This window comes from Hippoglossus hippoglossus, chromosome 1, assembly GCF_009819705.1.
Source record: "Hippoglossus hippoglossus isolate fHipHip1 chromosome 1, fHipHip1.pri, whole genome shotgun sequence".
In the NCBI taxonomy this organism is placed as follows: Eukaryota; Metazoa; Chordata; class Actinopteri; order Pleuronectiformes; family Pleuronectidae; genus Hippoglossus; species Hippoglossus hippoglossus.
In genome coordinates, this window is record NC_047151.1 from 3169583 (window position 1) to 3193374 (window position 23792).

General features: G+C 41.4%; 1 protein-coding gene across 1 annotated transcript in view; it reads right to left on the reverse strand.

The window, feature by feature from the left end:
- col17a1a (collagen, type XVII, alpha 1a) overlaps positions 1 to 23396 on the reverse strand; it is a 27054-nt gene extending 3658 nt beyond the window's left edge. Inside the window, exons 1-48 of the mRNA XM_034601566.1 lie at positions 23264 to 23396; positions 20116 to 20192; positions 18278 to 18853; positions 18098 to 18145; positions 17958 to 18011; positions 17827 to 17874; positions 17570 to 17698; positions 17073 to 17174; positions 16004 to 16075; positions 15845 to 15925; positions 15674 to 15724; positions 15261 to 15425; positions 15042 to 15122; positions 14910 to 14954; positions 11777 to 11899; positions 11361 to 11666; positions 11216 to 11254; positions 11092 to 11118; positions 10968 to 10994; positions 10809 to 10871; positions 10597 to 10701; positions 10444 to 10506; positions 10205 to 10258; positions 9854 to 9925; positions 8592 to 8654; positions 8124 to 8195; positions 7966 to 7992; positions 7839 to 7874; positions 7089 to 7124; positions 6855 to 6971; positions 6636 to 6752; positions 6443 to 6514; positions 6285 to 6335; positions 6088 to 6150; positions 5944 to 5994; positions 5833 to 5859; positions 5703 to 5744; positions 5272 to 5325; positions 4871 to 4951; positions 4617 to 4748; positions 3968 to 4111; positions 3777 to 3872; positions 2624 to 2734; positions 2266 to 2412; positions 2035 to 2175; positions 1185 to 1346; positions 462 to 608; positions 27 to 176 (exon numbers count right to left, since the gene is read on the reverse strand). Of these exons, the coding sequence (XP_034457457.1) occupies positions 27 to 176; positions 462 to 608; positions 1185 to 1346; positions 2035 to 2175; positions 2266 to 2412; positions 2624 to 2734; positions 3777 to 3872; positions 3968 to 4111; positions 4617 to 4748; positions 4871 to 4951; positions 5272 to 5325; positions 5703 to 5744; positions 5833 to 5859; positions 5944 to 5994; positions 6088 to 6150; positions 6285 to 6335; positions 6443 to 6514; positions 6636 to 6752; positions 6855 to 6971; positions 7089 to 7124; positions 7839 to 7874; positions 7966 to 7992; positions 8124 to 8195; positions 8592 to 8654; positions 9854 to 9925; positions 10205 to 10258; positions 10444 to 10506; positions 10597 to 10701; positions 10809 to 10871; positions 10968 to 10994; positions 11092 to 11118; positions 11216 to 11254; positions 11361 to 11666; positions 11777 to 11899; positions 14910 to 14954; positions 15042 to 15122; positions 15261 to 15425; positions 15674 to 15724; positions 15845 to 15925; positions 16004 to 16075; positions 17073 to 17174; positions 17570 to 17698; positions 17827 to 17874; positions 17958 to 18011; positions 18098 to 18145; positions 18278 to 18853; positions 20116 to 20182 (4537 nt within the window). The 5' untranslated portion in view covers positions 20183 to 20192; positions 23264 to 23396. The remainder of the gene's footprint in view (positions 1 to 26; positions 177 to 461; positions 609 to 1184; positions 1347 to 2034; positions 2176 to 2265; positions 2413 to 2623; positions 2735 to 3776; positions 3873 to 3967; positions 4112 to 4616; positions 4749 to 4870; positions 4952 to 5271; positions 5326 to 5702; positions 5745 to 5832; positions 5860 to 5943; positions 5995 to 6087; positions 6151 to 6284; positions 6336 to 6442; positions 6515 to 6635; positions 6753 to 6854; positions 6972 to 7088; positions 7125 to 7838; positions 7875 to 7965; positions 7993 to 8123; positions 8196 to 8591; positions 8655 to 9853; positions 9926 to 10204; positions 10259 to 10443; positions 10507 to 10596; positions 10702 to 10808; positions 10872 to 10967; positions 10995 to 11091; positions 11119 to 11215; positions 11255 to 11360; positions 11667 to 11776; positions 11900 to 14909; positions 14955 to 15041; positions 15123 to 15260; positions 15426 to 15673; positions 15725 to 15844; positions 15926 to 16003; positions 16076 to 17072; positions 17175 to 17569; positions 17699 to 17826; positions 17875 to 17957; positions 18012 to 18097; positions 18146 to 18277; positions 18854 to 20115; positions 20193 to 23263) is intronic.
- Positions 23397 to 23792: the final 396 nt, after the last annotated feature.

The window sequence follows — 23792 nt, forward strand, 5'->3', positions numbered from 1 at the left end:
GTTGAATAATATTGTAGCTCTCTCACATTTGATGTATTCCAGCAGTTCTGTGGCATTTCCATATGTACCAGACAATCTGTTGTATCCTGGCGGACCTGGGGGGCCGGCCGGTCCTGGAGGTCCTTGGAAGATGCGACTGTTGTACTCGCTCACAATATCGTGCAGCACACCATGAGCTGCAAACATGAGAAAACTGGATGATACGAGTGAAGCTTTGTTGCAACTGGTTGACTTAAATCTGAAGAAAATAAAGAAAATCTGACTGAAAAAGACCTGAAGACTTTTAACGTGAGCAAAGACCTTGAGCAGCAGGGGGAGTTTACAGTTTAAGTTTTCAGAAGACACTAATGTCAATGATTGTCTCAATGTCTGTTACTTCTGATACTGTTACTATGTGGACTCCACCACATCTGTAACAGATGTTCGGTCAGGGTTTGTGATCATAGAGCTCATCGACTTACATTTGATATATTCCACCAGACCCGCTACATTTTCACGGGAGCTGACCCACTGGCTTTGTCCATGTATTCCTGGAGGTCCAGGAGGTCCTGGAGGTCCTTGGACAACACGGTCAGAGTCTCTCAGAACATCACGGAGCAGACCGTGGGCTGCATGTGAAGGACAGTAGCGTTCAGTATTATACTGTATGTTAAGCATTAGCACTAATTCAACAACTTAACCTAATGCTTTCTCTAGACTATCTACCTATCACTATCACACTATCTATCTAGATACTAGATACTGGTGATAGATAGTGTGCAGTATTATCTGCTCAGAACATGGCATAACTGCATTTTCCTATTTTGCTCCCAGGGCTTGAAAATACTACAAGATAAACTTTGTCTATAAACGCTGCCTTAATATCAGTCATTCAAGCATCACATACAAGATACGATTCATGACTTTCATCTCTCACTCTTCTTGGGTCAGTTTTCTTTGTTTAAATGTGATTGTGAGAAAATGATGTGTGTACTTGTGTTACAATATGACAATCCCATGCTGCCATCTTGGCCAAATATCTCTTGCAAGAGTGATAATGTATCTCTAGAGATGATCTGGTTGAATAAAGTTTAAATGAAAAGAGAAACAAAAGCAAAATAAAATACAATACATGGACCATATAAGTAAGTATTGACAGATTCAAGCAGAATTCTGTCATTGCTGACATGGGTCTTGCCACCTACATTTGATGTAATCAGTTACTCGGACAGCCATACTGGAGTAATCAGCAGTATCCAGGCTCCAGGCTCCAGTGCCAGGCACACCTGGCTCTCCCTTGTGTCCTGAGGGTCCAGGAGGGCCTGGCATACCAGGAAGCCCAAACATGGCTCCTCTCACCGCTTGACCTGGAGACAATACAATATAATATGACTTAATATGTGACTCTGAAGCAGACAGATCTATGAAGTGACAGTTATGGTAAGACTTAATTAAACCCTCAAAATAATGTTTTTGAATGGTTGTTAATCCAAGTGTTTGAGGAGCCATTTTGTCTATAACCCAAGTCCACTATATATGCAGGATTAAATTGCATGTAAATTCTTATGTTCTTTGTATATATTTAGCATATGTGCTCTAACCTATACTCATGCCCTTGAACCAATCTATGACCTGGAATTTAGCTCAAGCTAAAGAGACACAAGTTGCCTTAACTCTGAACCCAATGGTATTTTTGGACATAACTTGTTGAAGTATTCCTTTACACACAAATTTTATGACCAACAAGTCAGTATAAGAGATACTAAATTTATGTAATAGAGGCATACCGGTTTTTGGTCATTAAAAAAAGGAATATAAGGCCTGTGGTAGTGCTTTTTGTGGAAAACACTCTGGAGCGAACCAATTCTGTGTCCATAGCTGCTGGAGTGATAAAAAATGCTTTCCTCCGATAGGATAAGGAGACTTACATAAATACAATTTGTCACAGTTGTGTGAAGTTGGAATCTGATACAGACTAAAACGTATCTAAAGTTGTGCTGCAAAAGCCGAAGGGTCTCTTGTGTGAGACAGTGTATTTTAGAGGTTTAAACTTACTCTTGAAACGTTCTTGTTGTTCTGTTGTGATTGAATCTCTGCCAGTATGCTCAGCATAGGAGACCAGTCCTCGCATTGGACCAGGGGGGCCCTCAGGTCCAGGGGGACCAGGGGGGCCTGGTGAGCCTTTGAAGGCGACACCTTTGGGACGCAATGGAACAAATGGATACAAAATATGTGTGTGTTTATTTTTTCTTGTTATTTAAAAATCAAGTTTTCTGTCAAACTCACTTTGCAGGTAGTCACGAATGTCTGAGCTGATGTGGTTGCCAAGTCCTGGTGGGCCAGGTGGTCCTGCTTGTCCAGGTGGTCCTTGTAGACCAGGGACACCTGGAGGACCAGGAGGCCCTTGAGGGCCCACATTTGATTGATACCCAGCTTGTGAGACAAAGAAAATGTAACATATGTTACATTAAGACAGGTATTAGATCCACTGTAAGTATTTAAGAAACACATTGTGTCAGTCAGGATTTGATTAGAATCAAACTGTTGTGACATACAGTAGATGAGACCCACAATCTCATCTACTGTATGTCATCTCAACAGTTTACATTTTTAAATAGGTAACCTAGGTTATTCTGTAACTCACCATTCATGAGACTGAGCACTTGTTCAGCCACCTGCTGGGTGTTAAATATCTGACCACCAGGTGGCCCTGGTGGACCGGCTGGACCAGCAACATATCTCCTCACATCCTCCCCTGAACACAAATAATTCACAGTGTAAGCATTTGCTCTCAGTAGCTGCATTAAAAAAATAACTTCAAGATTTTGAGAAAAACTGGTAAAAAGATGTCCCTGTCTGTTAATGGCTATTTCACCACATGTTGATATTTTCTTTCACAGGTTGACATAATGTCCCTAACACAGGTTGTTTTTTTTTCAAGACAAGCATTGCAGGTTAAAAATCTTTCCAATCAATATACAAAATGATGAAGAAGATATTCTCTGAAGGTCAAGACCTTAAAGTGACAGTTCACTGAAAAATGAAAATTCACTCATTATCTACTCACCATGCCTATGGAGGGGTGGGTGAAGTTTGTTAGAGCAGAATCCAATACAATTGAAATGAATGGTGACCTAGACTTCAGACATAATAAAATAATAGAAAAAACATAACCTCCATTCTGCTCCTGTTGTGTCATCCAAGTGTCTGCAAGCCCTGACATTCAAATTCAACTCGAAACGAGGTCATTTACGTCAAGTTTTTAGTCTAAATGTCCTCTGATATCTTCTTACAAGGTGCATTCACGGAACGTTGGATGTGCTAACGTCCGCTGGCTTAGCCACTTCCGGTGGCCTTTTAGGCTTAAAACACGGTGTAAATGACCTTGTTTCAAGTCAAATATAAATGTCTGGGCCCGCGGACACTTAGATGACACCACACGAGCAGTATGGAGGCATGTTATGTTTTTTCTGTTGTTTTATTATGTCTGAAGTCTCGGTTAATTCCATTGTATTGGATTATGCACAAACAATGTTTACCCCTGAGAAGCCAGAAGTGCTCACCCACCCCTCCATCTGCATAGTGGTGAGTAGATAATGAGCACATTTTTTATTTAGTGAACTATCCCTTTAATATCTAAAGTACCTTGAGATTATGTTTGTTATAATTTGGCACTATAAAAAATAACATTGAAATGAATTGAAGTGAATTGTAATCAAATATTGAGTTTCTGATTCTGCAAACTATGCCACCTTTTAGAAATGTGGGGATTTTGATCAACATCTCATGAAACGTACGTTGTAAAATATCGATGATGTCATTAATAGAGACGGCGCCAGGTGGACCTGGAGGACCAGGAGGGCCAGGAGTCCCATCATACCCTCTACCTGAACCTGAATACAGAAGGGTAAAGGTTATAAAACTACTGCTGTTATTAAATGAGTTGATACTTTGAGATAATAGATGCAACATTATTGTGTGATCTTACCCTGGATGTAGGCGATGACTCGGTTGGCCACATCGTCCACCATCCCGTCCCCTGTGTTCCCTTGGGCTCCCGGAGGCCCAGGAGGCCCAGGAGGCCCGGAAGGTCCAGGTGCTCCAACAGACCCATCATATCCTCTAACTGAACCTGATGACAGTAGGTACAGGTCATACAGAGGGTGACAAACTATCATGAAAACAGTTGATCTTACGTTTTATAATCAATCAATCAATCAAATTTTATTTGTATAGCCCATATTCACAAATCACAATTTGTCTCATAGGGCTTTAACATGGTGTGACATCCTCTGCCCTTAACCCTCAACAAGAGTAAGGAAAAACTACTTAAAAACCCTTTTAACAGGGAAAAAAGAACGTAGAAACCTCAGAGAGAGCCACATGTGAGGGATCCCTCTCCCAGGACGGACAGAAGTGCAATGGATGTCAAGTGTAAAGGAGAACATCAAGATAAAGGTTTTAGCAGCATTGATTAGGGTAAACATTTTGAAGTATAACTGAAGGTCAGTGAATTGGTGGATTAATGTCATTAATGGTCAAGTGTCTGAGGAGAAATACTATGTATCGAGCAGTCCTGCTGCAATCATAGTAATAATCACTGTAACATATGTGTAATATTGTGTAATTGATCATACTCTGGATGTAGGCGATGACTCGATTGGCCACATCGTCCACCATCCCGTCCCCTGTGTTCCCTTGGGCTCCCGGAGCACCAGGAGGCCCAGGAGGTCCAGGAGGTCCAGCCAGATACTCCCTGATGGCACCATCTGCATGTCAAGACCACATCGTCTCAAACTGTTGAATTGACTTTAGTTTTTCATTATTTTATCCTTATGTGGTGTGATATACTGTAAACCAAAGTAAATATAGGCACAGGGGTACAGCTTACTCTGAAGGTACTCTGCGATGTACTGGCCCACATCAGCTGGTCCGGGCCTACTTTCATCTCTTCCACTCGGGACAGAACCACCTGGTATAATGACACAGAATCCCAAATAAAATCTCATGTACATCTAGAAAAGACTTAAAGATTAATTCTATTATTATGACTGCAAAATTATTGGAAATTACAACTTGACCAAGCTGCAACAACCTGGGCTGAATTGTGAAAGCAATGCATAAGTGCTTGATCAAATCAAACGTGTTTAAAGGGGGCAGAGGAAAATCTGACAGAAAGAACCACACGTTTTTTCATACAACCATTACCTGTAGCTTAATCCTGTGTAATAACACATGCACAAAACGGACCTTTCAACCTGTATGTAAAGGAGAACTTGATACCAGGTTTACCTGTATGTCCTTGTGGTCCCGGAGCCCCCCTAGGTCCAGGCTGACCTGGGAAACCTGATGTGAAAACCAAAACACTGGTGAGCATGTGGTGAAAAGTCTGTCTTCCAGTAAACTAAACAAATTCTGATGAAGACCACAAGATGAAAGTGGCTGAAAGATGAGGAAAATATTTAGTATGTGAATCTTTTGCTCAAAGGTTCTGAACAATCACACAACTATCTATCAACAAGAACATGATAAATAAAGCATAGAAAACATCAGTCAAACTATAATGTCATGAAAGGCAAACAGCAAGGGTTCAAGGGTCACCTGCCATCTCGTTCCACTACACAATAATTTGCCGAAATAGAAATTTACATAACAGACACATAGAGTACGTCTGTCAAGGATTTTTTATAAAAATCCACCAAATCTAAAAGTTGTTTACTTACCAACACCTGGTTCCCCTGGTAGACCTGGTTGACCTGGGTCACCTGAAACAATCAGAATAACATTAAGTTGCATATAATGTCTGTCATTCATAAACACTATGACTCATGCTACAGTTTACAATTTTCTCACCTTGGTAACCTTGTGGTCCTCTATCGCCTAAGAAGAAATGATAAGATAAATGTAAATTTCAAAGTTTTACAACATTCATACACAGTTTATGAAACAACTAATTGAACCTACCAGCCTGGCCCTTTGGACCAGGGGGTCCTGGTGGTCCAGCAAAGAAGGTCTCTGAGGCAAAATAATGAAAAATGCAGTATGAAGTATGTCACATGAGGTGTTGTCAATCTACAGTAAATCTAAAAAGAGTTTCCTCCCACCAACCTGAAGTAGGCACAAAGCTGCCAGGTTCTCCTCTCTCTCCTGGGGGTCCAGGATAGCCAACACCTGTGAGGACAGCAACATCATTACTCATCACCGTATAATGAGAAAGAGAGATTATTTAATGTATTGTACATATGATCACTTCGTTTTGTGTAAAAACACTTCTTTTTTCTTGGTACATTGACAACTGCCTTTACCTGACTCTCCTGGAGGACCTTTGCGTCCTGGAGGACCTTGTTTAGTCTCACCTAAACAAAAGTAACAGTAACATTTCCATAACCATCAGTGGGATCTAAGTACATATAACAATTGCTTGAGAAAACCATTGTTATCTATCAAATATCTTCCAGCATACCAGCAGGACCCTGAGAACCAGACGGTCCAGGAGGACCTGGGGGTCCTGGTGGACCTGCCACTGAGGAAGGTCCTGTCAGAAATGAAAAGATAGAGGATGTTTCCACATGTATTACCACCTCACACAGTATGATCTTGATACTAATACCACATGGCGATAAAGTAGGTGATTAAAGAAATAGAGAGGTACTTACCAGTTCGGGTGGAACTGACAGTTTCTGAATTTGTGACGCTGATGCCCGGCTCGCCAGCTTTTCCTTGCTCTCCCTTCGGTCCCCTATCTCCTGTCTCCCCTTGTGTACCCTTAGAACCTAAATGATTGAGTCAAGGTAAAATTACAATGATCCTCGCATTCATCTAAAAAGTTTAGAACCATCTAAGCTGCTTAATACATGTTAAGAGTTTGGATTTACCAGGTTGTCCTGGGACACCAGCAGGGCCAATGGGACCAGACAAACCAGGGGATCCAGCAGGGCCTGCAGGCCCAGCGGGCCCTGGAGGTCCAGGGATGGCCACAGTGTCAGAGCCAACTGGGAACAACATAGAAATAGACAAAAGGCCACTTAGAGTACAATACCTAAAACTAAGTGTCTACACAGTACACCTAATCCGTGCATTTACAATAGTACAAGTTCTGCAGTTCTTACTCGGAGTGATGACTTTACCAGACGAACCGGGTGCACCTGAAAGATAGCATTATATTATACTGTGTTGTGAAGCTTAACATCAGATAGGTAGCAGTCGGTAGATTACATAGTATTTATTAGAGAGTTTTAGTTTAAAATGATCTTATAATGCCTTCAATTAAAGAGTATAAACATTAAGGCTGTAGTTTGGGGGGGAAAGAAACGTTTATTTCCATTCACAGGATTAGCACTAACTGTTCAGATGTAGCTCTCATATAGCAACCTTAAAAACAGCAGAGCATGAAGTAATTTACTCGACGATCTCAGACTTAAAACGTCACAAACGTAGTTTTCTAAACTTACTTTTACAGAATGGCTTTTACATAATTGTTTTTAAACTATCATTTGTTTGTTCCTTATCTTTTACTTTTGCCAGTACTTTGAACTGTTTTCAGATTAAATGATATTGCTGTGTTTTTACTTGCTGTCATTGACTTTTACTTTATTATTTGCTTGTGTTGGAATTTAATGACATTGTATTATTTTGCTTGTTGTCTTTGATTTTTAGTTTTTAGTTGTTCTCTTTGTAAAGCACTTTTACCCACAGTTTAGATAAAGTGTTAATGGACATAAATGTACAGCCACAGTGATTTCTTTTCACTGAAGCTTCTTTATTTTAGCTTCGAACATTGTGTGGGTATGTGAGTGTTTTCGTTATTTTATCTAAACTTTCAGTCGTATAGAAGATGATAGAAGATAATGAGGCAATACCTTGAGCACCAGGTTGCCCTGGGTTTCCAGCGATGCCTGTGGCAATGGATCAGAAAACACATCTATAAATATATTTTTGCTAATCTGAAAGAAGAGTAAAAGCATTGATTTCAATATATTCTCATACCTCGTGGTCCTTGAATCCCTGGGGTGCCTGGAGAAAAAACACACTGATTTAATTTCAGTGCAATCTCTTAATAAATAAACTACCTGAAATTACTCAGGCAATAATTGATAAACACAATTCATTACATTACAATTGATTATCATAGTGCTATATGGTACCTTGGGGTCCATTATCTCCAGGAAGTCCAGGTGGTCCTCTGACTCCAGAAAGTCCCATTGAACCTGCCTCACCTGCAGTTTAAAGACAGACTCTAGTTAACAGGATATAACGACTATCACGTGTTTACAAGTTTAATCTCTCTCTGTCCTGAGTAACTATTTTCATCTCTGACCTCTCTCGTTGGATCCTTTTTTAAATGGACAGTCAAATATGATTTCATGTTGTTTTCCACTCTGAAAAGCTTTTCTTTGCAAAGTTATTTAATGTCACTTCTCTTATTAATGACAAATCCATCTACCCTACCTCTTACAGCATGCAGTCATAACAACTGACATTACCATGTCAGTAGTTTTCCAAGCATATAACTCTTATGGCATCATGATCGACATAGTTATACCCCCCACATCAAAAAAATGTTTAATTTAACAAATTTGATTTCATTAACAATGATGAAGCTCTCTCCTCACCTGTAATCCCCTTAGTCCCCTTTGGTCCAACAGGACCTTGTTGTCCAGGTGGTCCTTGTTCACCTTTTAATCATGCAGACATAAAAAATCATCCAAAATTATAACCTTTTCTTTTAATGCTAACATTGTCGAGGTTTTGTAACTTAAATCTTTAAAAACACAGACACACAACTTAAAGAATCATAATCAAACATCCTTCTCCATTATGTGATATTTTCAAGTCAGCCTAAAAGCAGGAGAAGACTCATAAGTCAGTAAACTGACTCAGTAATCACTTTCATATGAATATCTGTGTAGAGTTTGATAACATTCACCACATTAGCCAAAGTGTTGATCATATCGGGGAGAATATTAATGCGTGTTAGTATTGTTAGTATTGTATACTTGATTGACACTAGAGTTTATCATGTAAAAATCAACATGGCTAACATACATAAAGGATGACAAATATCTCAAAATAACACAAAAATTATAATACTTTAAAAAAGATATTTTTTGTGACAGCACTAGCCTCTTTACAACTTTTATATTGAATGGCTGCTGTGATAGCAGCTTTTTTCATGCCTCTTTCCCGGTGACAGCCAGTGGCCAGAGGCATTATGTTTTCAAGTTGTCCATCCGTCCGTCTTGTGAACGCAACATCTCAACACCTTGAAGGAATTTCTTTATAGTTGGTTCAAACGTTCAGTTGCACTCAAGAATTAACTGATTCGATTTTGGTGGTTATAGGTCAGAGGTCAATATCACTGGTCACAGTGACCTCATGTTGTTGTGAACGTTATATAGGAAGACCCATAGGGAATTTCAAATTTGGCACAAACATTCACTTTGACTCACAGATGACCTGATTAGAATTTGGAGGTCAAAGGTCAATGTCACTGTGATCTCGTGACAATGTGTTGTCTTAAGAGTTCCTCAGGAGTCGTCCAAATTTGGCACAACTGTTACTTTAGATTCAGAGATTAACTGATAAGATTTGGTTGGTCAAAGGTCACGGTGAAAAACATTTTTTCAAATGTTTTTGGTCTCTTGAACATGACATTTCAAGTCTGCCTTTTGGGGTTTCTTCAAATTGTGTTTGTTTCCAGTTGTCACTTGGACTGAAAATAAAATGATTAGATGTCAATGTCAAAGGTCAAAGGTCACAGTGACCTTATATGAGTCTGGATAAAAATGTATGTAGACATGAACATGTGTAAACTGCTGTAAATGTCGAGGCATTAAACCACATTTTATTCATGTCATGCAGGACTGACACACACCTGCTGATCCACGTGAGCCCCGCTCTCCCTGCTCTCCTTTGGTTCCTGGTGTCCCTGGACTTCCTCTGTCAGCTGCAATAAGGAAGGTCAATAGTTTCAATGAGTCAGCAAATTTGTCCTTAACTGACAAAGGCCAACATTCCTAATCTTCTGTTAATACAATAGTTAACTAACTGTGCTCTGCAAAAACACAACAACCTCATCATTTCAATGAAGTTTGGTAAGTTTCCTACGCAATGTTTATGTTTATCTCTTCACTTTTTATCTATTTTTTCACAACTTTGAAAAACTGTGTATTTTAGCTTCTATGAGGATCTTTTGGATTAAAACAAGATAAAGCCTGAAAGGTACCCTTTGCTCCTGGCACTCCTGCGTCACCCTGGTAACCCTTTGGTCCAGGATCACCTGCAGACACATCATAAACAAATCTCATACACTGCTGTCAATCAGTGAAAAATAAACTGAGGCCCTTTGTTCTCCCGTGTCACCTAAATCAAATAAGGAAAATGTGGAGGCCGTTGATTTTAGGCATTAAAAGAATCTGTAGGATTTGCTCTGATCTATAATTCCATCATGACTTTTGACCTTACCCTTTGGCCCCACAGGTCCAGCAGCACCAGCAGCACCAGCAGGACCAGGGCGTCCTGGCTCACCTTGAGATCAGAACCAAATTTCATTCTCAAATGCTGAAAATCCAGTAACGTTCCATCGATTCAAATTGTGTGACACAAAACATTTTCAACCTCGATCTCCTTTCGCTCCAAAACCAGATGGGCCAGTCTCTCCGCGGGGGCCCATCAGTCCCTCACGGCCCCTCGGTCCTAATGGTCCCTCGGGACCTGGTTCACCTGGACACAAAGAAAGAGAAAATTAGCCCTTGTGGTCTTTCTAACACTTTCAAATTGTCTCCACTCAACTAAACAAGTTATGCAAAGTGACTGAGGCTGGACATTACCTGCACTTCCCTTAGGTCCCCTGGGTCCTTCCAGTCCTGGGTGACCCATCTGCCCTTGAGGACCTGAAGAAAAAAGATACAAGGGACAGGCAGTGAGTTATGAGTTTGTCATCTCTGTGAAAGAAAAACCCACAACACATGCAGATTTCTCAGTCTTACCTGGCAGACCAGGGAAACCGCCATCTCCTGCAAAACATAGATTTTTAGTGTATAGTCTCCAGTTTACAGAGCTTGATTATTGTATCACACACTTCTGAGGTTTTATGTTCATTAACTACCTCACCTTTTTGTCCTAGTGCCCCTGGGTCACCTGTAAAGAAACAGCCAGACAGTTTCATGACTGTCAACTGTCTACAACATCTCAACTTATCAGTTTCTAAATTATTCTATAATTTGTGTAAATGTACCTTTGGTCCCTGGCTCTCCTCTCTCTCCTTTAAGTGTTTCTAAAGGTAGAAGAAAAAAGTGATGATCAATTACATACAAATGTCCAGGAGGTTGTTTCACTGGTTTGGCTTTGATCTAACTTCTTTCATTTCTATTTCATCTTACCTCGTACAGCATCCGATTGGAGCTCAGCCCTGACCAGCTGCTGAACAGTTCTCTGCAGTGCAGTGCTGTCCTGTCTCGGTGCGCTCGCTGCGCCTCCTCCGCCCGGTCCAGCAGCCCCCAGGTTGATGTAGTTATCAGTGCGGGTCAGGGTGAACCCAGGGGAACTCCTGTCGACATATGCTGAATCCAGTGGGTCGATGATGTTGGTGCCAGAGGAGGCCGAGAAGCGACTGGCCAGGGCTGGGTCGGTGCCAGTGATGGCTTCCAAGGCATCAACGCGGTTCTTGAGGCGTTTCACCTCTTCACCTGTAAAATACGAGAGAAGATGGTGAATGTTTTGAGATCCCCTCTGCTGACCCTCATGAAGGCAGAAACACCTTCTGCTCGAGAAGAATGGGGGAGTTTTCCTGTCCTACCTAAAGCGATGAGTCCAAAGAGGAGTCCGAGGAGGAGGAGCAGGCTGAGCAGGAGGCCCAGCAGCCACTTCCACCAGCTGCACCAGGAGCAGAAGCCAAAACCCGATTCATCTTTTCCGATCTCTGAAAAACAAAACAAACAAAAGTGACAAATAAGAAAACTGGACTGGAAAGCGTAAAAGAAGCAGATTCATAAAGCATCTCTGGAAAAATAATCAAATGTACTATATACTATCAGGCTTCAGTTCAGTGTTGACAGTAAATTAGGAGAATTTGTATTAATTAACATGAACTTTTTTTCTTTTCTGTTTCTTATCGACTTCTGTTTTTTATTGTTCTCACTAGGGATGCACCGATATGGAAATTCTTGGCCGATACCGATATTTAAAACAACAATCTAGCTGATACCGATACCGATATTTGTTTATTACTTGAATAATATGAAAAACAGAAAAAGTGAAAAGTGTAACTTTAGATGCCATGGATGGACATAAACACCTATTCAGCCAAACATTTAACAGTATCACCAGGCCTACTCAAGACATCATCTCAACTGTAAACAGATGCTTGCAATGCAGCCTTACAAAACACTAGCATAAACCCTTAGGGAATGCCATATAAATTCAAGTCAAGATGCAGTGCTACCCTAGCGGGCTGACTTCGCGCCGGTCAGCCCGTGATTCTCCGCTTGTTGTTGTATGTAACCCGTTCAATGTCGGGTGTCGGGGGTAAATGACGTATTCTCCAAGCAAGCCTTTAGCCCCCCCTCTCTCTCTTTTTATCTATATGACTGCTTGTGTGGCTGTAGTGGATGGGCAGAGGGGGACATTTAATTATGTGATTGGGAAAATTGGGAAAATTAAAACTCCAGGACAACAGAAGGGGAATACAAAGTATGGGATGCATATTCGATCATTTATATCATATAAAATATGTCATTTATATCGTTTAAAATCATTTTTCAGTCTGTTTCCTGGCGCTATACGCTCGCTCGCACGCCGAAACCATCGGTGAAGGGCGCTGGCGCGGCGCGGCGCATCGCAGCCCATGTGACGCCGGGTTCACACAGGACGCGGAAGCGCAGCGCCACGGCGCGCCGCGCCAAGGAAAGCCAGGCGCCTCCTTTCCGCCCCCCTGTTACTCAATTGTGCCGTTCACATAGGCTGCGATGCGCCGCGCAGCGCCAAGGGCGCCTCGCGCCCTGCACCGATGGTTTCGGCGTCGAGTCTATTTTTTCCGCTTGCCACGAGCATATCGCGCCAGGAAACACACTGAAAAATGATTTTAAACGATATAAATGACATATTTTATATGACATAAATTATCAAATATGCATTCCCATACTTTGTATTCCTCTTCTGTTGTCCTGGAGTTTTAATTTTCCCAATTTTCCCAATCACATAATTAAATGTCCCCCTCTGCCCATCCACTACAGTCATATAGATAGAAAGAGAGAGACAGAGAGAGAGACAGACAGAGGGGGTGGCTATAGGGTTGCGTAGTCACTTGTGACTACCTCATTTACCCCCGACACCCGACATTGCACGGAGCAAACAGCGGATATATCAGCTGTATGTGTGATCACGGAGAGGAATCGCAGGATGACCGGCGCGGAGAAATGCGCGTCCTGTGTGAACCGCCAGGCGGCTGCGCTTCCGCGTCCTGTGTGAACCCGGCGTGAGCCGCACAAAGGTTTAACAGGGGGGTGGATGGGAGGCGCCTGGCTTTCCTTGGCGCTGCGCTGCGCGGCGCTTCAGCGCCTACGCCGGGTTCACACAGGACGCGGAAGCGCAGCGCCACGGCGTGCCGCGCCAAGGAAAGCCAGGCGCCTCCTTTCCGCCCCCCTGTTACTCAATTGTGCCGTTCACATAGGCTGCGATGCGCAGCGCAGCGCCAAGGGCGCCTCGCGCCCTGCACCGATGGTTTCGGAGTCGAATCTATTTTTTCCGCTTGCCGCGAGCATATAGCGCCAGGAAACACACTGAAAAATGATTTTAAACGATATAAATGACATATTTGATATGTATATATTATCAAATATGCATCCCATACTTTGTAATCCCCTTCTGTTGTCCTGGTTTTAATTTTCCCAATTTTCCCAATCACATAATTAAATGTCTCCCTCTGCCCATCCACTACAAGCACACGAGCAGACAGAGAGATAGAGAAAGAGAGGGGTGTGGGGGGGGGGGGGGGGGGCTATGAAGACCATCATCATTTACCCCCGAACCCCGACATTCAACGGGTACAACAACAAGCGGAGAAAGCAGAATCGCGGGCTGACCGGCGCGGAGAAATGCGCGTCCTGTTTTGAACCGCCAGGCGGCTGCGCGCTTGAGAATGGCGCGGCGCGCCGTGGCGCTGCGCTTCCGCGTCCTGTGTGCTCCACAGGAAGGACACTGGCTGTTTCTTTATGCCATACTAAGCTTCAGTTTCCTGGTTGTAGCTTAAACCCTGTTCAGACCTGGTATAAACATCATCCTGAGTGATCTGATCACGAGTATACAGCTCTAAGTACAGGTGTGAACGCAGTAATGATGCATTGAGGACACAGGATCTCTTACTTTTAGACGGACATTAGAGTGTGGGGTCAATCCTCTCATCCTAAACCTTCTATTCGTGCTGAATACCTTAAAGGCCCAGTGTGTAAGATTTAGCTGCAAGGGATCTATTTGCAGAAATTAAATATGAAATAATCATAGTGATGTCAAACTAAATTGTAAGAATTGTTTTTTTTTACCCTAGAATAGGCCCTTTATATTTAAATACTTTATATTTACATCAGGAGCGGGACAAACTAAACACCCTTTGAGTTTTTATGACAACTGAAGGTTTCCACAGGTTCTCTCTCATCTTTGGAAGGGGAGGGTGAGGTGAGGGGTATTCAGCTGCAACATGTGACTTCACCACTAGATGTCACTAAATCTTACACACTGAACCTTTAATTAACATCTCTCAAACTCTAAAAGTTCTTCTCATGCGATCTGACCAGTTTCAGACAATATTTAGAAAATCTAGTTCCTGGTAGTGTTCGTGACAATAGTTGAACATAAACAACAGGAGTGCTGAGGTACAGTATAAAACAGAAAATGATAGAAAAGACAAACATAAAAAATGGGGCAGTGTACAGTACCTGCATATGTGGCTTTGTCTTTTGTGGCAACCCTCAGGCCTGAAGCTTTGAGAATTAAAACAGCAATTATTACAAAAAGGAGTGTACTGTGTATGATGTCGATTAAAATCAATAGAATTTGTTAAATCTCACATTTAGTGTCTGCTCCTTCTAATGCTGTGCTGGCTGACAACTTCTGTTTCTCTCTCTTCAGTGAATCGTCAGAGTAGGTCACTATAAGACAGTTATCAATTATCCAACACAACCTTTATATTATTATAGTTGCTGCAGCATAGCAACTAGGATGTATATCAGTGTTAGTATAAGCAGCAGCAGTATTTGAGCAGTAGTACTTTGTAGTTTAATGTTTACCAAAAGTACTAGCAGTAGTAGGAGCAGACGTGAACTGCTTCGTCGTGACTTTGGTCGCGACCAGCCTCTCTGACTCCTTCTTGACGGGAGCGTTCTCCTTCTCTAACAGCACAAACTTAAAGTCCTTTCCTGGGGCGTCGTCAGCAGAGGGACTTCTGGGTCCCACTGTGAGAAACAAACAACACCAAATTAAAATCTCTGAGTGACTGAATGAAAATGAACTATCACCCACTGTTGGTTAAACAGAAATCAGTCCCAAGTTGCACTCTGTTGGCCCTTTTATTTGCCTCGATGCAAAGCAGTTTACTAAAGTTCAAGCTACTATGACAGGGTAAGTATATGTATTTTATCCTCCAGTTCATCTGTCTAATCTAGCGGGGTTTTTTTAAATTAATTTTGAAATTGTTGCTCACCTGTGCTTGGGCTTACTCCAAAGCCGGATAGATTTTTGTGCACACCATAAACTGTGAAGCAACAAAAACACATCTTAAAAAAGTACAACATAGTTTTATTTGTCTAATTTAATATTGACGCTCCAAACCACATGTAAACCTGATTTTCTTTTTTATGTTGTTGCGCCTTACCTATTGGAGAGTTTGCTCCTGCTGGCGAGAGATGAGTGGGGCTGGTACTGATCAGATTATTCTGAACACCGTACACTGGAGCTGAGACAGAGATAAATGGTGCTGTCAGTGAGAGCTGAGGACGTGAAACCCCTGGAGACAGTGATGGATGAGGCTCACCTGTGCTGCTGGCAGAGAGGCCACTGCTCACATAGGGAGAGCTGAGAGTCATGTTGTTCTGAAGTCCTGGAGCTGGACCTGGACACAGCACAACACAGCACAATGCATCACAATACAACACAACACAACACAACACAACACAGCACAGCACAGCACAGCACACAATACAACCTTATTTGATTTAATTATTTAACAATCTTAGCTGGCAAAGAAACTTAATTCAAATATTTATATCTATGAAAAATGTATTTTGCACAACAATAAAGATCAAGATCTTTTGATCACATTTGATGAATTCATTGATGTATTATCAGTTGTGATGGAGATATTGTATATCATAAATATATATGTGTATATCTTTACATATTCATGTATACATGTGTATTTTTTATTTAACGTTTATATTACCAAGAAAGCCTCAATGACATAAAAAGTCTTCTTTCCTATAGTGCAGAGGTCTTCAACAGGGGGTCCGCGACCCCTAGGGGGTCCGCGGAGGTACTGCAGGGGGGCCCCCGAAATCTTTGGTTGATAAGACATTTTTTTATATATTTTTAATAAAAAAACATTTTCACAAATTTAAATGTCTTTAAATACACATTAACATGACTCCAACATATTGTAGCGAACGGATGAATGGAGGCAGAAGACGTTATCTTTCAGTCAGCAATGCACACATATATATATAGTAGGGGGTCCCTGCTCCATCTCTCCATCAGTTTGGGGGTCCTTGGCCTGAAAAACGTTGAAGACCCCTGCTATAGTGTATAAATATCTATGAAGTGCATATGGAGAGTTTAGTTTTTACTTATATGAATAAAGTCTTTATTTTATTACAGTTTATATAAAGACAATAATAGTTGTTATTGTTATTATTGTCATTATTATTAATACTATATTAGATATTATCAGAATAAAACACACCACACATTTGGCATGCAATGGTTAACGAGTTAGATCCAATATTGCAATATGTTATATAACCATAATCTGTAATAAATTCCTCAGGAAACATAGAAAACCAGTTAGCATTACTGGCTTTAATGGTTGTCATGTGTATTTTACGGACCTGACTGGTAAAGAGTGGAGGTAGTGGACAGGTTGTTGGGGTTTGTGTTGTAACTGTAGCTACTGCTCACACCTCCAGGCCAAATGCTGCCATAGGGGACGTCTAAAAAGAACAAATGAAAATGTTAGACAAACCCATAAAAACAAAAAAACTGATGAAATGCTGTGCAGAGGTAATGTAAAAATAAAGTAGCCATCCAGAAACATACTCAGTTTCAGTTACAACTGTGGTGTAGAATTGCAAATCTGCAAACATTATTAGAAGAAATTAAGAGAACAGGCATTTTTCAGTAGTATCTTGTTTCCTGTTGACCACTGAGTGAGAGGCGTGAAACTAAAAATCTGTGGTGTTGAAGAAGAGGTGAGAACTTCTCAACTTCAACGCTGCTCTGAACACTCAGCCCTCCAGGCAGCATCACAGCTCCCCAGACCAAAGGAGGAATATCTGAATTAAAACCACTTTTTCACCTGACGGAACCGAGCGCTGATTGTCTGAACCTGTGCTGGAGTTCTCCGACATGCTCCGGGCCTCCACACTGGCCTTCTTCGGGATGGGCAGCGTGTTGTTGGGGCTGGTGCTGGTGGAGTTTCCTCTCAGCAGACGCTTCACATCATCCAGCTCCGTCCCTGCACAGCACAGGAAACAGTGTTTACATTTACATTTGAACTCAAGTTAACTGGTTTTAGTTGATGATTACAGTTAATGTATAGTATTAGATATATTTATATACATGGATGTGGCAAGTCATACTCACAACATCCTGAGGGAGAAGCACTCTGAAGTCTGGCTCTGATCTCACTCTCTTAAAAATGACAACATGGTTAGTAAATAATCTCATGTATGTAAGTGACATGTATTGTTTATTCGCTCTCCCTCATGGTTTACCTCTGCTCTGAGTTCTCCCCCTGGTGGCAGAACTTGAAGTTGCTTTTGATGTGCCTGCAAGAAATTCATTAATGATACACTTTGTACTTCCTCTGCACATTCCAGAGAACAATCTGAGATTGCAATATGTTATCACTGACCGTAGTCCTTCCTGGTGTACTCTGGAGAAGAGTTTGTGCTTGAACTTTCTGAAACACAAAAAGCCTTCACTTTACACTTTATTCTCCAAATCCTGCAACATGGTGCTGCTGACACCTCTTACACACTCCAATCAATATTGTAAAGTTATAACAGTGATCAGCTATTGACCAATAACTAACCATCAAACACATCAGGGAGAGCTGCTGCCATGCTGCTCATGCTCCTCTTCTCTTTTGGAGAATAATTGATTGCAGAGGAAGACCCTTTCTTTGCTTCTCCAGATCCACCTGAACTGTAGCTGGTCTTTGTCCCTGTAGATACAGCACCTTGACCCCCCTCCCTTTTTCCATCTCTGCCATCAACGATAAAACCAGAGGATGTGCTGGAGGATCCCCCTCCGGCAACCCTGAACCCTGCCCCGGAGGACCCCCCTCCGGCAACCCTGAACCCTTCCCCAGTGGACCCCCCTCCAGCAGCCCTGAACCCTGCCCCGGAGGACCCCCCTCCAGCAGCCCTGAACCCTTCCCCGGAGGACCCCCCTCCAGCAGCCCTGAACCCTTCCCCGGAGCCCCCAGAGGCTGCAGAGCCCTCAGCAGAGGATGCTCCTACAGTAGTGGTGCTGATGCCTCCGGTGCCGTTGCTTGCTCCTGATCCACCGGAGCGGCTGGATGTTACCACAAATGAGCTGCTTGTGCCACTGGAGCCTCCTGACGCAGCTCTTCCACCTGATCCACCCGAACTCACTAAAAGATCACCTTGGGGGGAAAAGGAAAAACATATTTAAAAATAGAATTCCTATGTTTTTTACATCTCTGAAAGACAGATCCCATCATAGCCTTCGTCAAATACTCTGAGGGCTGCTATTAAATTCAACCACCAGACAGAACTGTCACTGTTATTGTTTGACCTTTGGAAAATTTTTGATTATCAAATAACATTCCTGAGATAAGAGTACACTCGCCTGGTTTTGTGCCTGAGCATGCCCAATTCCTCTGCACCATGAAATCCCTGCTCTCTTAGATGAGACTGATTTATGACAGGAACACATAACACAGCTGGTGCTGGAGCTGCCCAGGATCCCCTAAAACATGATGAGCTGCCTCCTGAGGGCTTTAAAGTTGCCATCACTGTTTGACCACCAGGAAGCAGCAGAGCAACTACCAAAAACAGCACTGATGTATCTAGTTGATCTGGCTAATGGGAGTCAAAAACTGTTTATTCCAGGAGACACAGACAAAAACAGCCTTTCTACTAAAAATGGCTGCAAGCTGCTTCTAGCAACATGACTGATCAGAGCTGTGAGACTGATCTGAGCAGCCAGGAGGCCAACACACCTTGCCACATAAAGATGATCAAAAGCTCAATGGAGCAGAGGGAACGCCAGTCGATAATTCTCACATAACCTATCTTCACATTACAGATCAGTTATTTTAGACATAGACATGGCCTGTCCAAAATCTATTTACAGTGCTCTGAGCATTGTTCCATTCACTCCCATTGTTCTAGTACTTTGGTACAAAAGGCTTAGGTGAACACAGTGACACACACGTAAAAGACAAAGATATCAAGAGATTTTGAGGTGATAAGAGCCAAGGCCAGTGTCAATTTGTTGTAAACAAAAACTCTTGAATATCCGCAGTGGAATTATTATGTGTCTGAGTGGAGGATCTCCTGCTGCTGCTCATGTGTGAAAGGAAAACTCTGGAGAAAGTCCGGTCTCAATTCTCCAGAGAACCTCCGCAGGACATTTGTGAAAACGGCTTATGAGAGTCACACCAGCTCTGACGTCCCCCCGGGTCAATAAGGTCTGCGTCAGCTGGTAGATACATGATCCGACTCTGTCTTTAAGTTGATGTTAACTGCTGGTTTTTCAAATTTTTCCACTATATGGGTGGTTTGTTGCTTTTGTCAACAACGTACCAAAACTTGTATGCATGAAAGTTAAAAGGTGAATACATCACTGTACTACCAGTTTCTGTGTAAAGCCAGCCACTGTTGAACACTTTTCACATGTCACCTTTGCTCCCTGCTCCAGCTCCTCCTCCAACATAGCTGACAGTCTTGACTGTAGTTAACTTGTCCATCGCGTGTTATCTGTTGCAAAAACAAAAACACAGCATATACAGTTTGTGAGTGAAAGCTATAATACTTTGTGAAACATGAAAGAACAAAGCTGGAGGCTCATCACAATGAACTGGAATGTTACTACACCTCAAGGCAGGATCTGCACATATTCCTCTTGAGCAAGTCATATATTTATGTGGTCATATTTCTTTCCTTTGTAGTCATGTCGCTTGTGGAAAAGGCTCTTTGGAGTCCGACATGCCACTGACTTGAAGGGTTCACTGAGACGCTGTATAGAAGTTCCATGAGCTCATTGTTCACTTGATGAATGTGGCATTGCTTTTGACAAAAAAAGACCCACAATATAGACGCAAATTACAAAAGAATCTGGGCTGAAAGAGATCTGAGGTTTCAGTCATAGCTGGAGGTAATGACATTAAATCTTTGTCCACCTGCCGCACAGGCAGTAACAGATCCTTCACTCCTGTGGAAAGTGGCATGTACAGACTCACTCAGCGCACAGGCAAAAGCTCACATAGTCAATTTAAGTTAATAACGAGATATTTAAAAAGAAAGAAGGAATCAGTGTAAAAATGTGTTTGTGGGGTTATAAATGGATTATATTTTAAATCATTAGTGTGTGAGTGAGTAGGGCTGGTAGTACTGTCTGCTACTGTGTCATTTTAAAACTGATTGGAACCAGAGTCTCAAGTTTCCAAATGGAGCTTCAAGAAAATTTCATGGGCTAATTGTTTTCTCCGGAAAATAGAGAAACCCCAATGGTCAGGAGGATTCAGGCCCACGTGGTTGTTTTCTCTGAGAAAAGCAACATGCCTGTGGAAATAAAAACTTTAACTCCAAATAAAATCTCAACAAAATCTTGTTAAGCAACATCACACACACACACACACACACACACACACACACACACACACACACACACACACACACACACACACACACACACACACACACCCACACACACAGAAACCTTCCCCTCAGAACAAAACTCATTAGAAAGGCTAATCCACTCTGGGGGTTTGCTGCTGTTTTCTTATCGGTGTGATCTTTGACTTGTGGTGAAAAACCTTTTCAACCCACTTACTTTTTGACTCGTTTCATCTTGTATTACTGTTCCACTGCATTCTAGCATTGAGCATTATTTTCCCATATGTCAACAAAGAGACAGTCCTCTGTGCCGTCGCTCGTGCAAGCAGCTTGTACATGCACTTCATCGGATGTAAGGTTGGGCAACAACTGGAATTTTGTTGTGCCTCAATGTATGTCTGTTGAGATTTAGATGATATGTAAGTGGTGAATGGTAAGTTTGGCTGAGTATGTTGCATGAGAGCTTAATCTAACCATCAATCAATGTAAAACCATTAAACAGAACTTATGTGTTGTCTTATTGAATCGGATTCTCCAGCGGTTGCAGCTTCAGCCTACTAGAGTTATTCAAATATAATTACATGTTTATTTGAAAATGGTTGGAGAGTTCGAAGTCAATAAAGCAAAAAAAAAAGTAATAATAAAATTAAATACTAACTATACAAACTTATCTATATGCAGTCAACTTTTTCCAGGCTAATCTGTTCATCAAGGACTGTAACGCACTATTTTCCATTGCTGTGTTATTTTATAAAAAATGAATCCATATATCATGGTGATTACAGCCTAGTTTCCAAATAGAGTCAGCCTAAACAAGGATATAAGACATAAAAAACATATATTCAAGTTAATGTCATGCCATCATGATTACACTATAAACCACAAGTGTCTTTGGCTTTGATTTTTCAGAAATGTTACAGTCTCATATCAGTCTCATGCCTGTCTCATGCATCCTAAGACATTCTGTAGTAATACCTGGTCTGCCAACATAGAATTCAGGAAAACATTTTTTTATTGTATAATTATAATTTATAAAACTACATAAAACATTTTTGATTTTAATCTTATTTACATTATTTATTGACAGAAATGCTGCTCTTAATGCTGACTGTGAGAGACAGTTATGTACGGTTATATTTGCCTCCTCAGGCCATCACACTTTGAATTTAAAAGAACAGTGCATTTTATTTCACAAATACAGCTGAAGTGAATATTACGCCGCTGTTTAATTATCATCTAATTATCTACAGTTCAATACGATTTTTTTTTTTTTTTTTAATCACCATCTGGCATCAGCAAGCTTCTTAAAACCCAGAGATACACAGTTATAAAACTAAAATATAGACTTATTCGTAATTTTTAAAAAGTGTTTCCATCAAAAGCAACAGTTTGAGGTGTCTGGTTGTCTTTTTGGAAATACTCAAGCTCACAGAACCTATTCAGCTGTAGCAAAATCAGAATGTAGCTGAAAGCAATTTTATCCACAAACATTACCTCCACCAAACCACCTGAACAGCCTGAAGCCACATAATGAGCAGTGAACAGCAGATGAGTAAAGATCAGCCCACATTTTTACATTTAGATTTCACAGTAGACATTAACATCCCTTTCTCAACTTGCTTTGTTAGAGCAAAGAGTCTAGACTGAGCAGACAGTAAGTTATATGCCTGTTATGTAATTAAGGTTCTTTTTTATGTTCCACACTGCTAACTCTGCAAGCTCCCCGCACCTAGTTTATCGTCTAAGTCTTTGTGTTCAACTATTTGTTGAAACTTCCCCATGTCCCCATTATATATGCTATTGCAGTACTAGAATTCAAATATAAATGTACCTTGAAGATGATCAGGATGTATAGTGTCTTTTTTTAGAAGCTCCCAACTTTTATTAGTTGATTATACCCATTTCCTCCCTTTGTATGATCAATCAAGTTTATCCTGAACTATCAATTCCACAGAGTTGTGAACACTTCTGCTCTTCTTCCAGTTTTCTACTGTGTGCATTTGAGCAGCTAACGATATACAACCTGTATGTCTCTCAGCAGAGCAATAAACTTTGATGCAGTCCTCTACTATTATCATAGTTCTATCTGTTATTTGTGACAAGTATACTTTAAAGCAGGAGACAGGTGTTTTGAGTAAGTGCTCAGGTGAACCAGCGACAACCTGAAAACCTGATTTAGAAATATTACTTAAGTTAATTTCAGTTTTACTTACCTCTTACCACATTCGTGCAAAAATAATCCCGTCACCCGCTTTATGCCCCCATCAGAAGAAACAAGCTCACTGTCCTGTTCTGTATATCTCTGTGCATAAAGTCCAAGTGCCGTGCGAAGGACTTACATGTGCCTGCAGATTTTATGTATTATCTTTGTCTGATTCATAGCTTCAGTCGACAAGTTCCAACAAGGTAGAGGGGGCCGTTACTGCAGCCCATGACATGCACTCTGTTTAGACAGAGCAGGGGAAATAGCCCTGGGCTCAGTGAATGACAGAGAGAATCATAAAGATAGTGTACCTTTAAACAAAGTGAGGCGCTCCCGTATTACTAATGACTTTTGTTTGTTTCTGTCATCAAAGAGTAGAGATGAATAAGCTTTGTGAGTAGTAGTGACCTTGAATCTGAAATGCTTTTTAAAAAATACCTGAATATCAATGAAAAAGAAAGAAGAAAAACATTCCTGTCGAAGCCCAGACAAAGAAATGGCGCTCAGTCGTTCTGCTGTGAGTTGTGAGGAGGATTCAG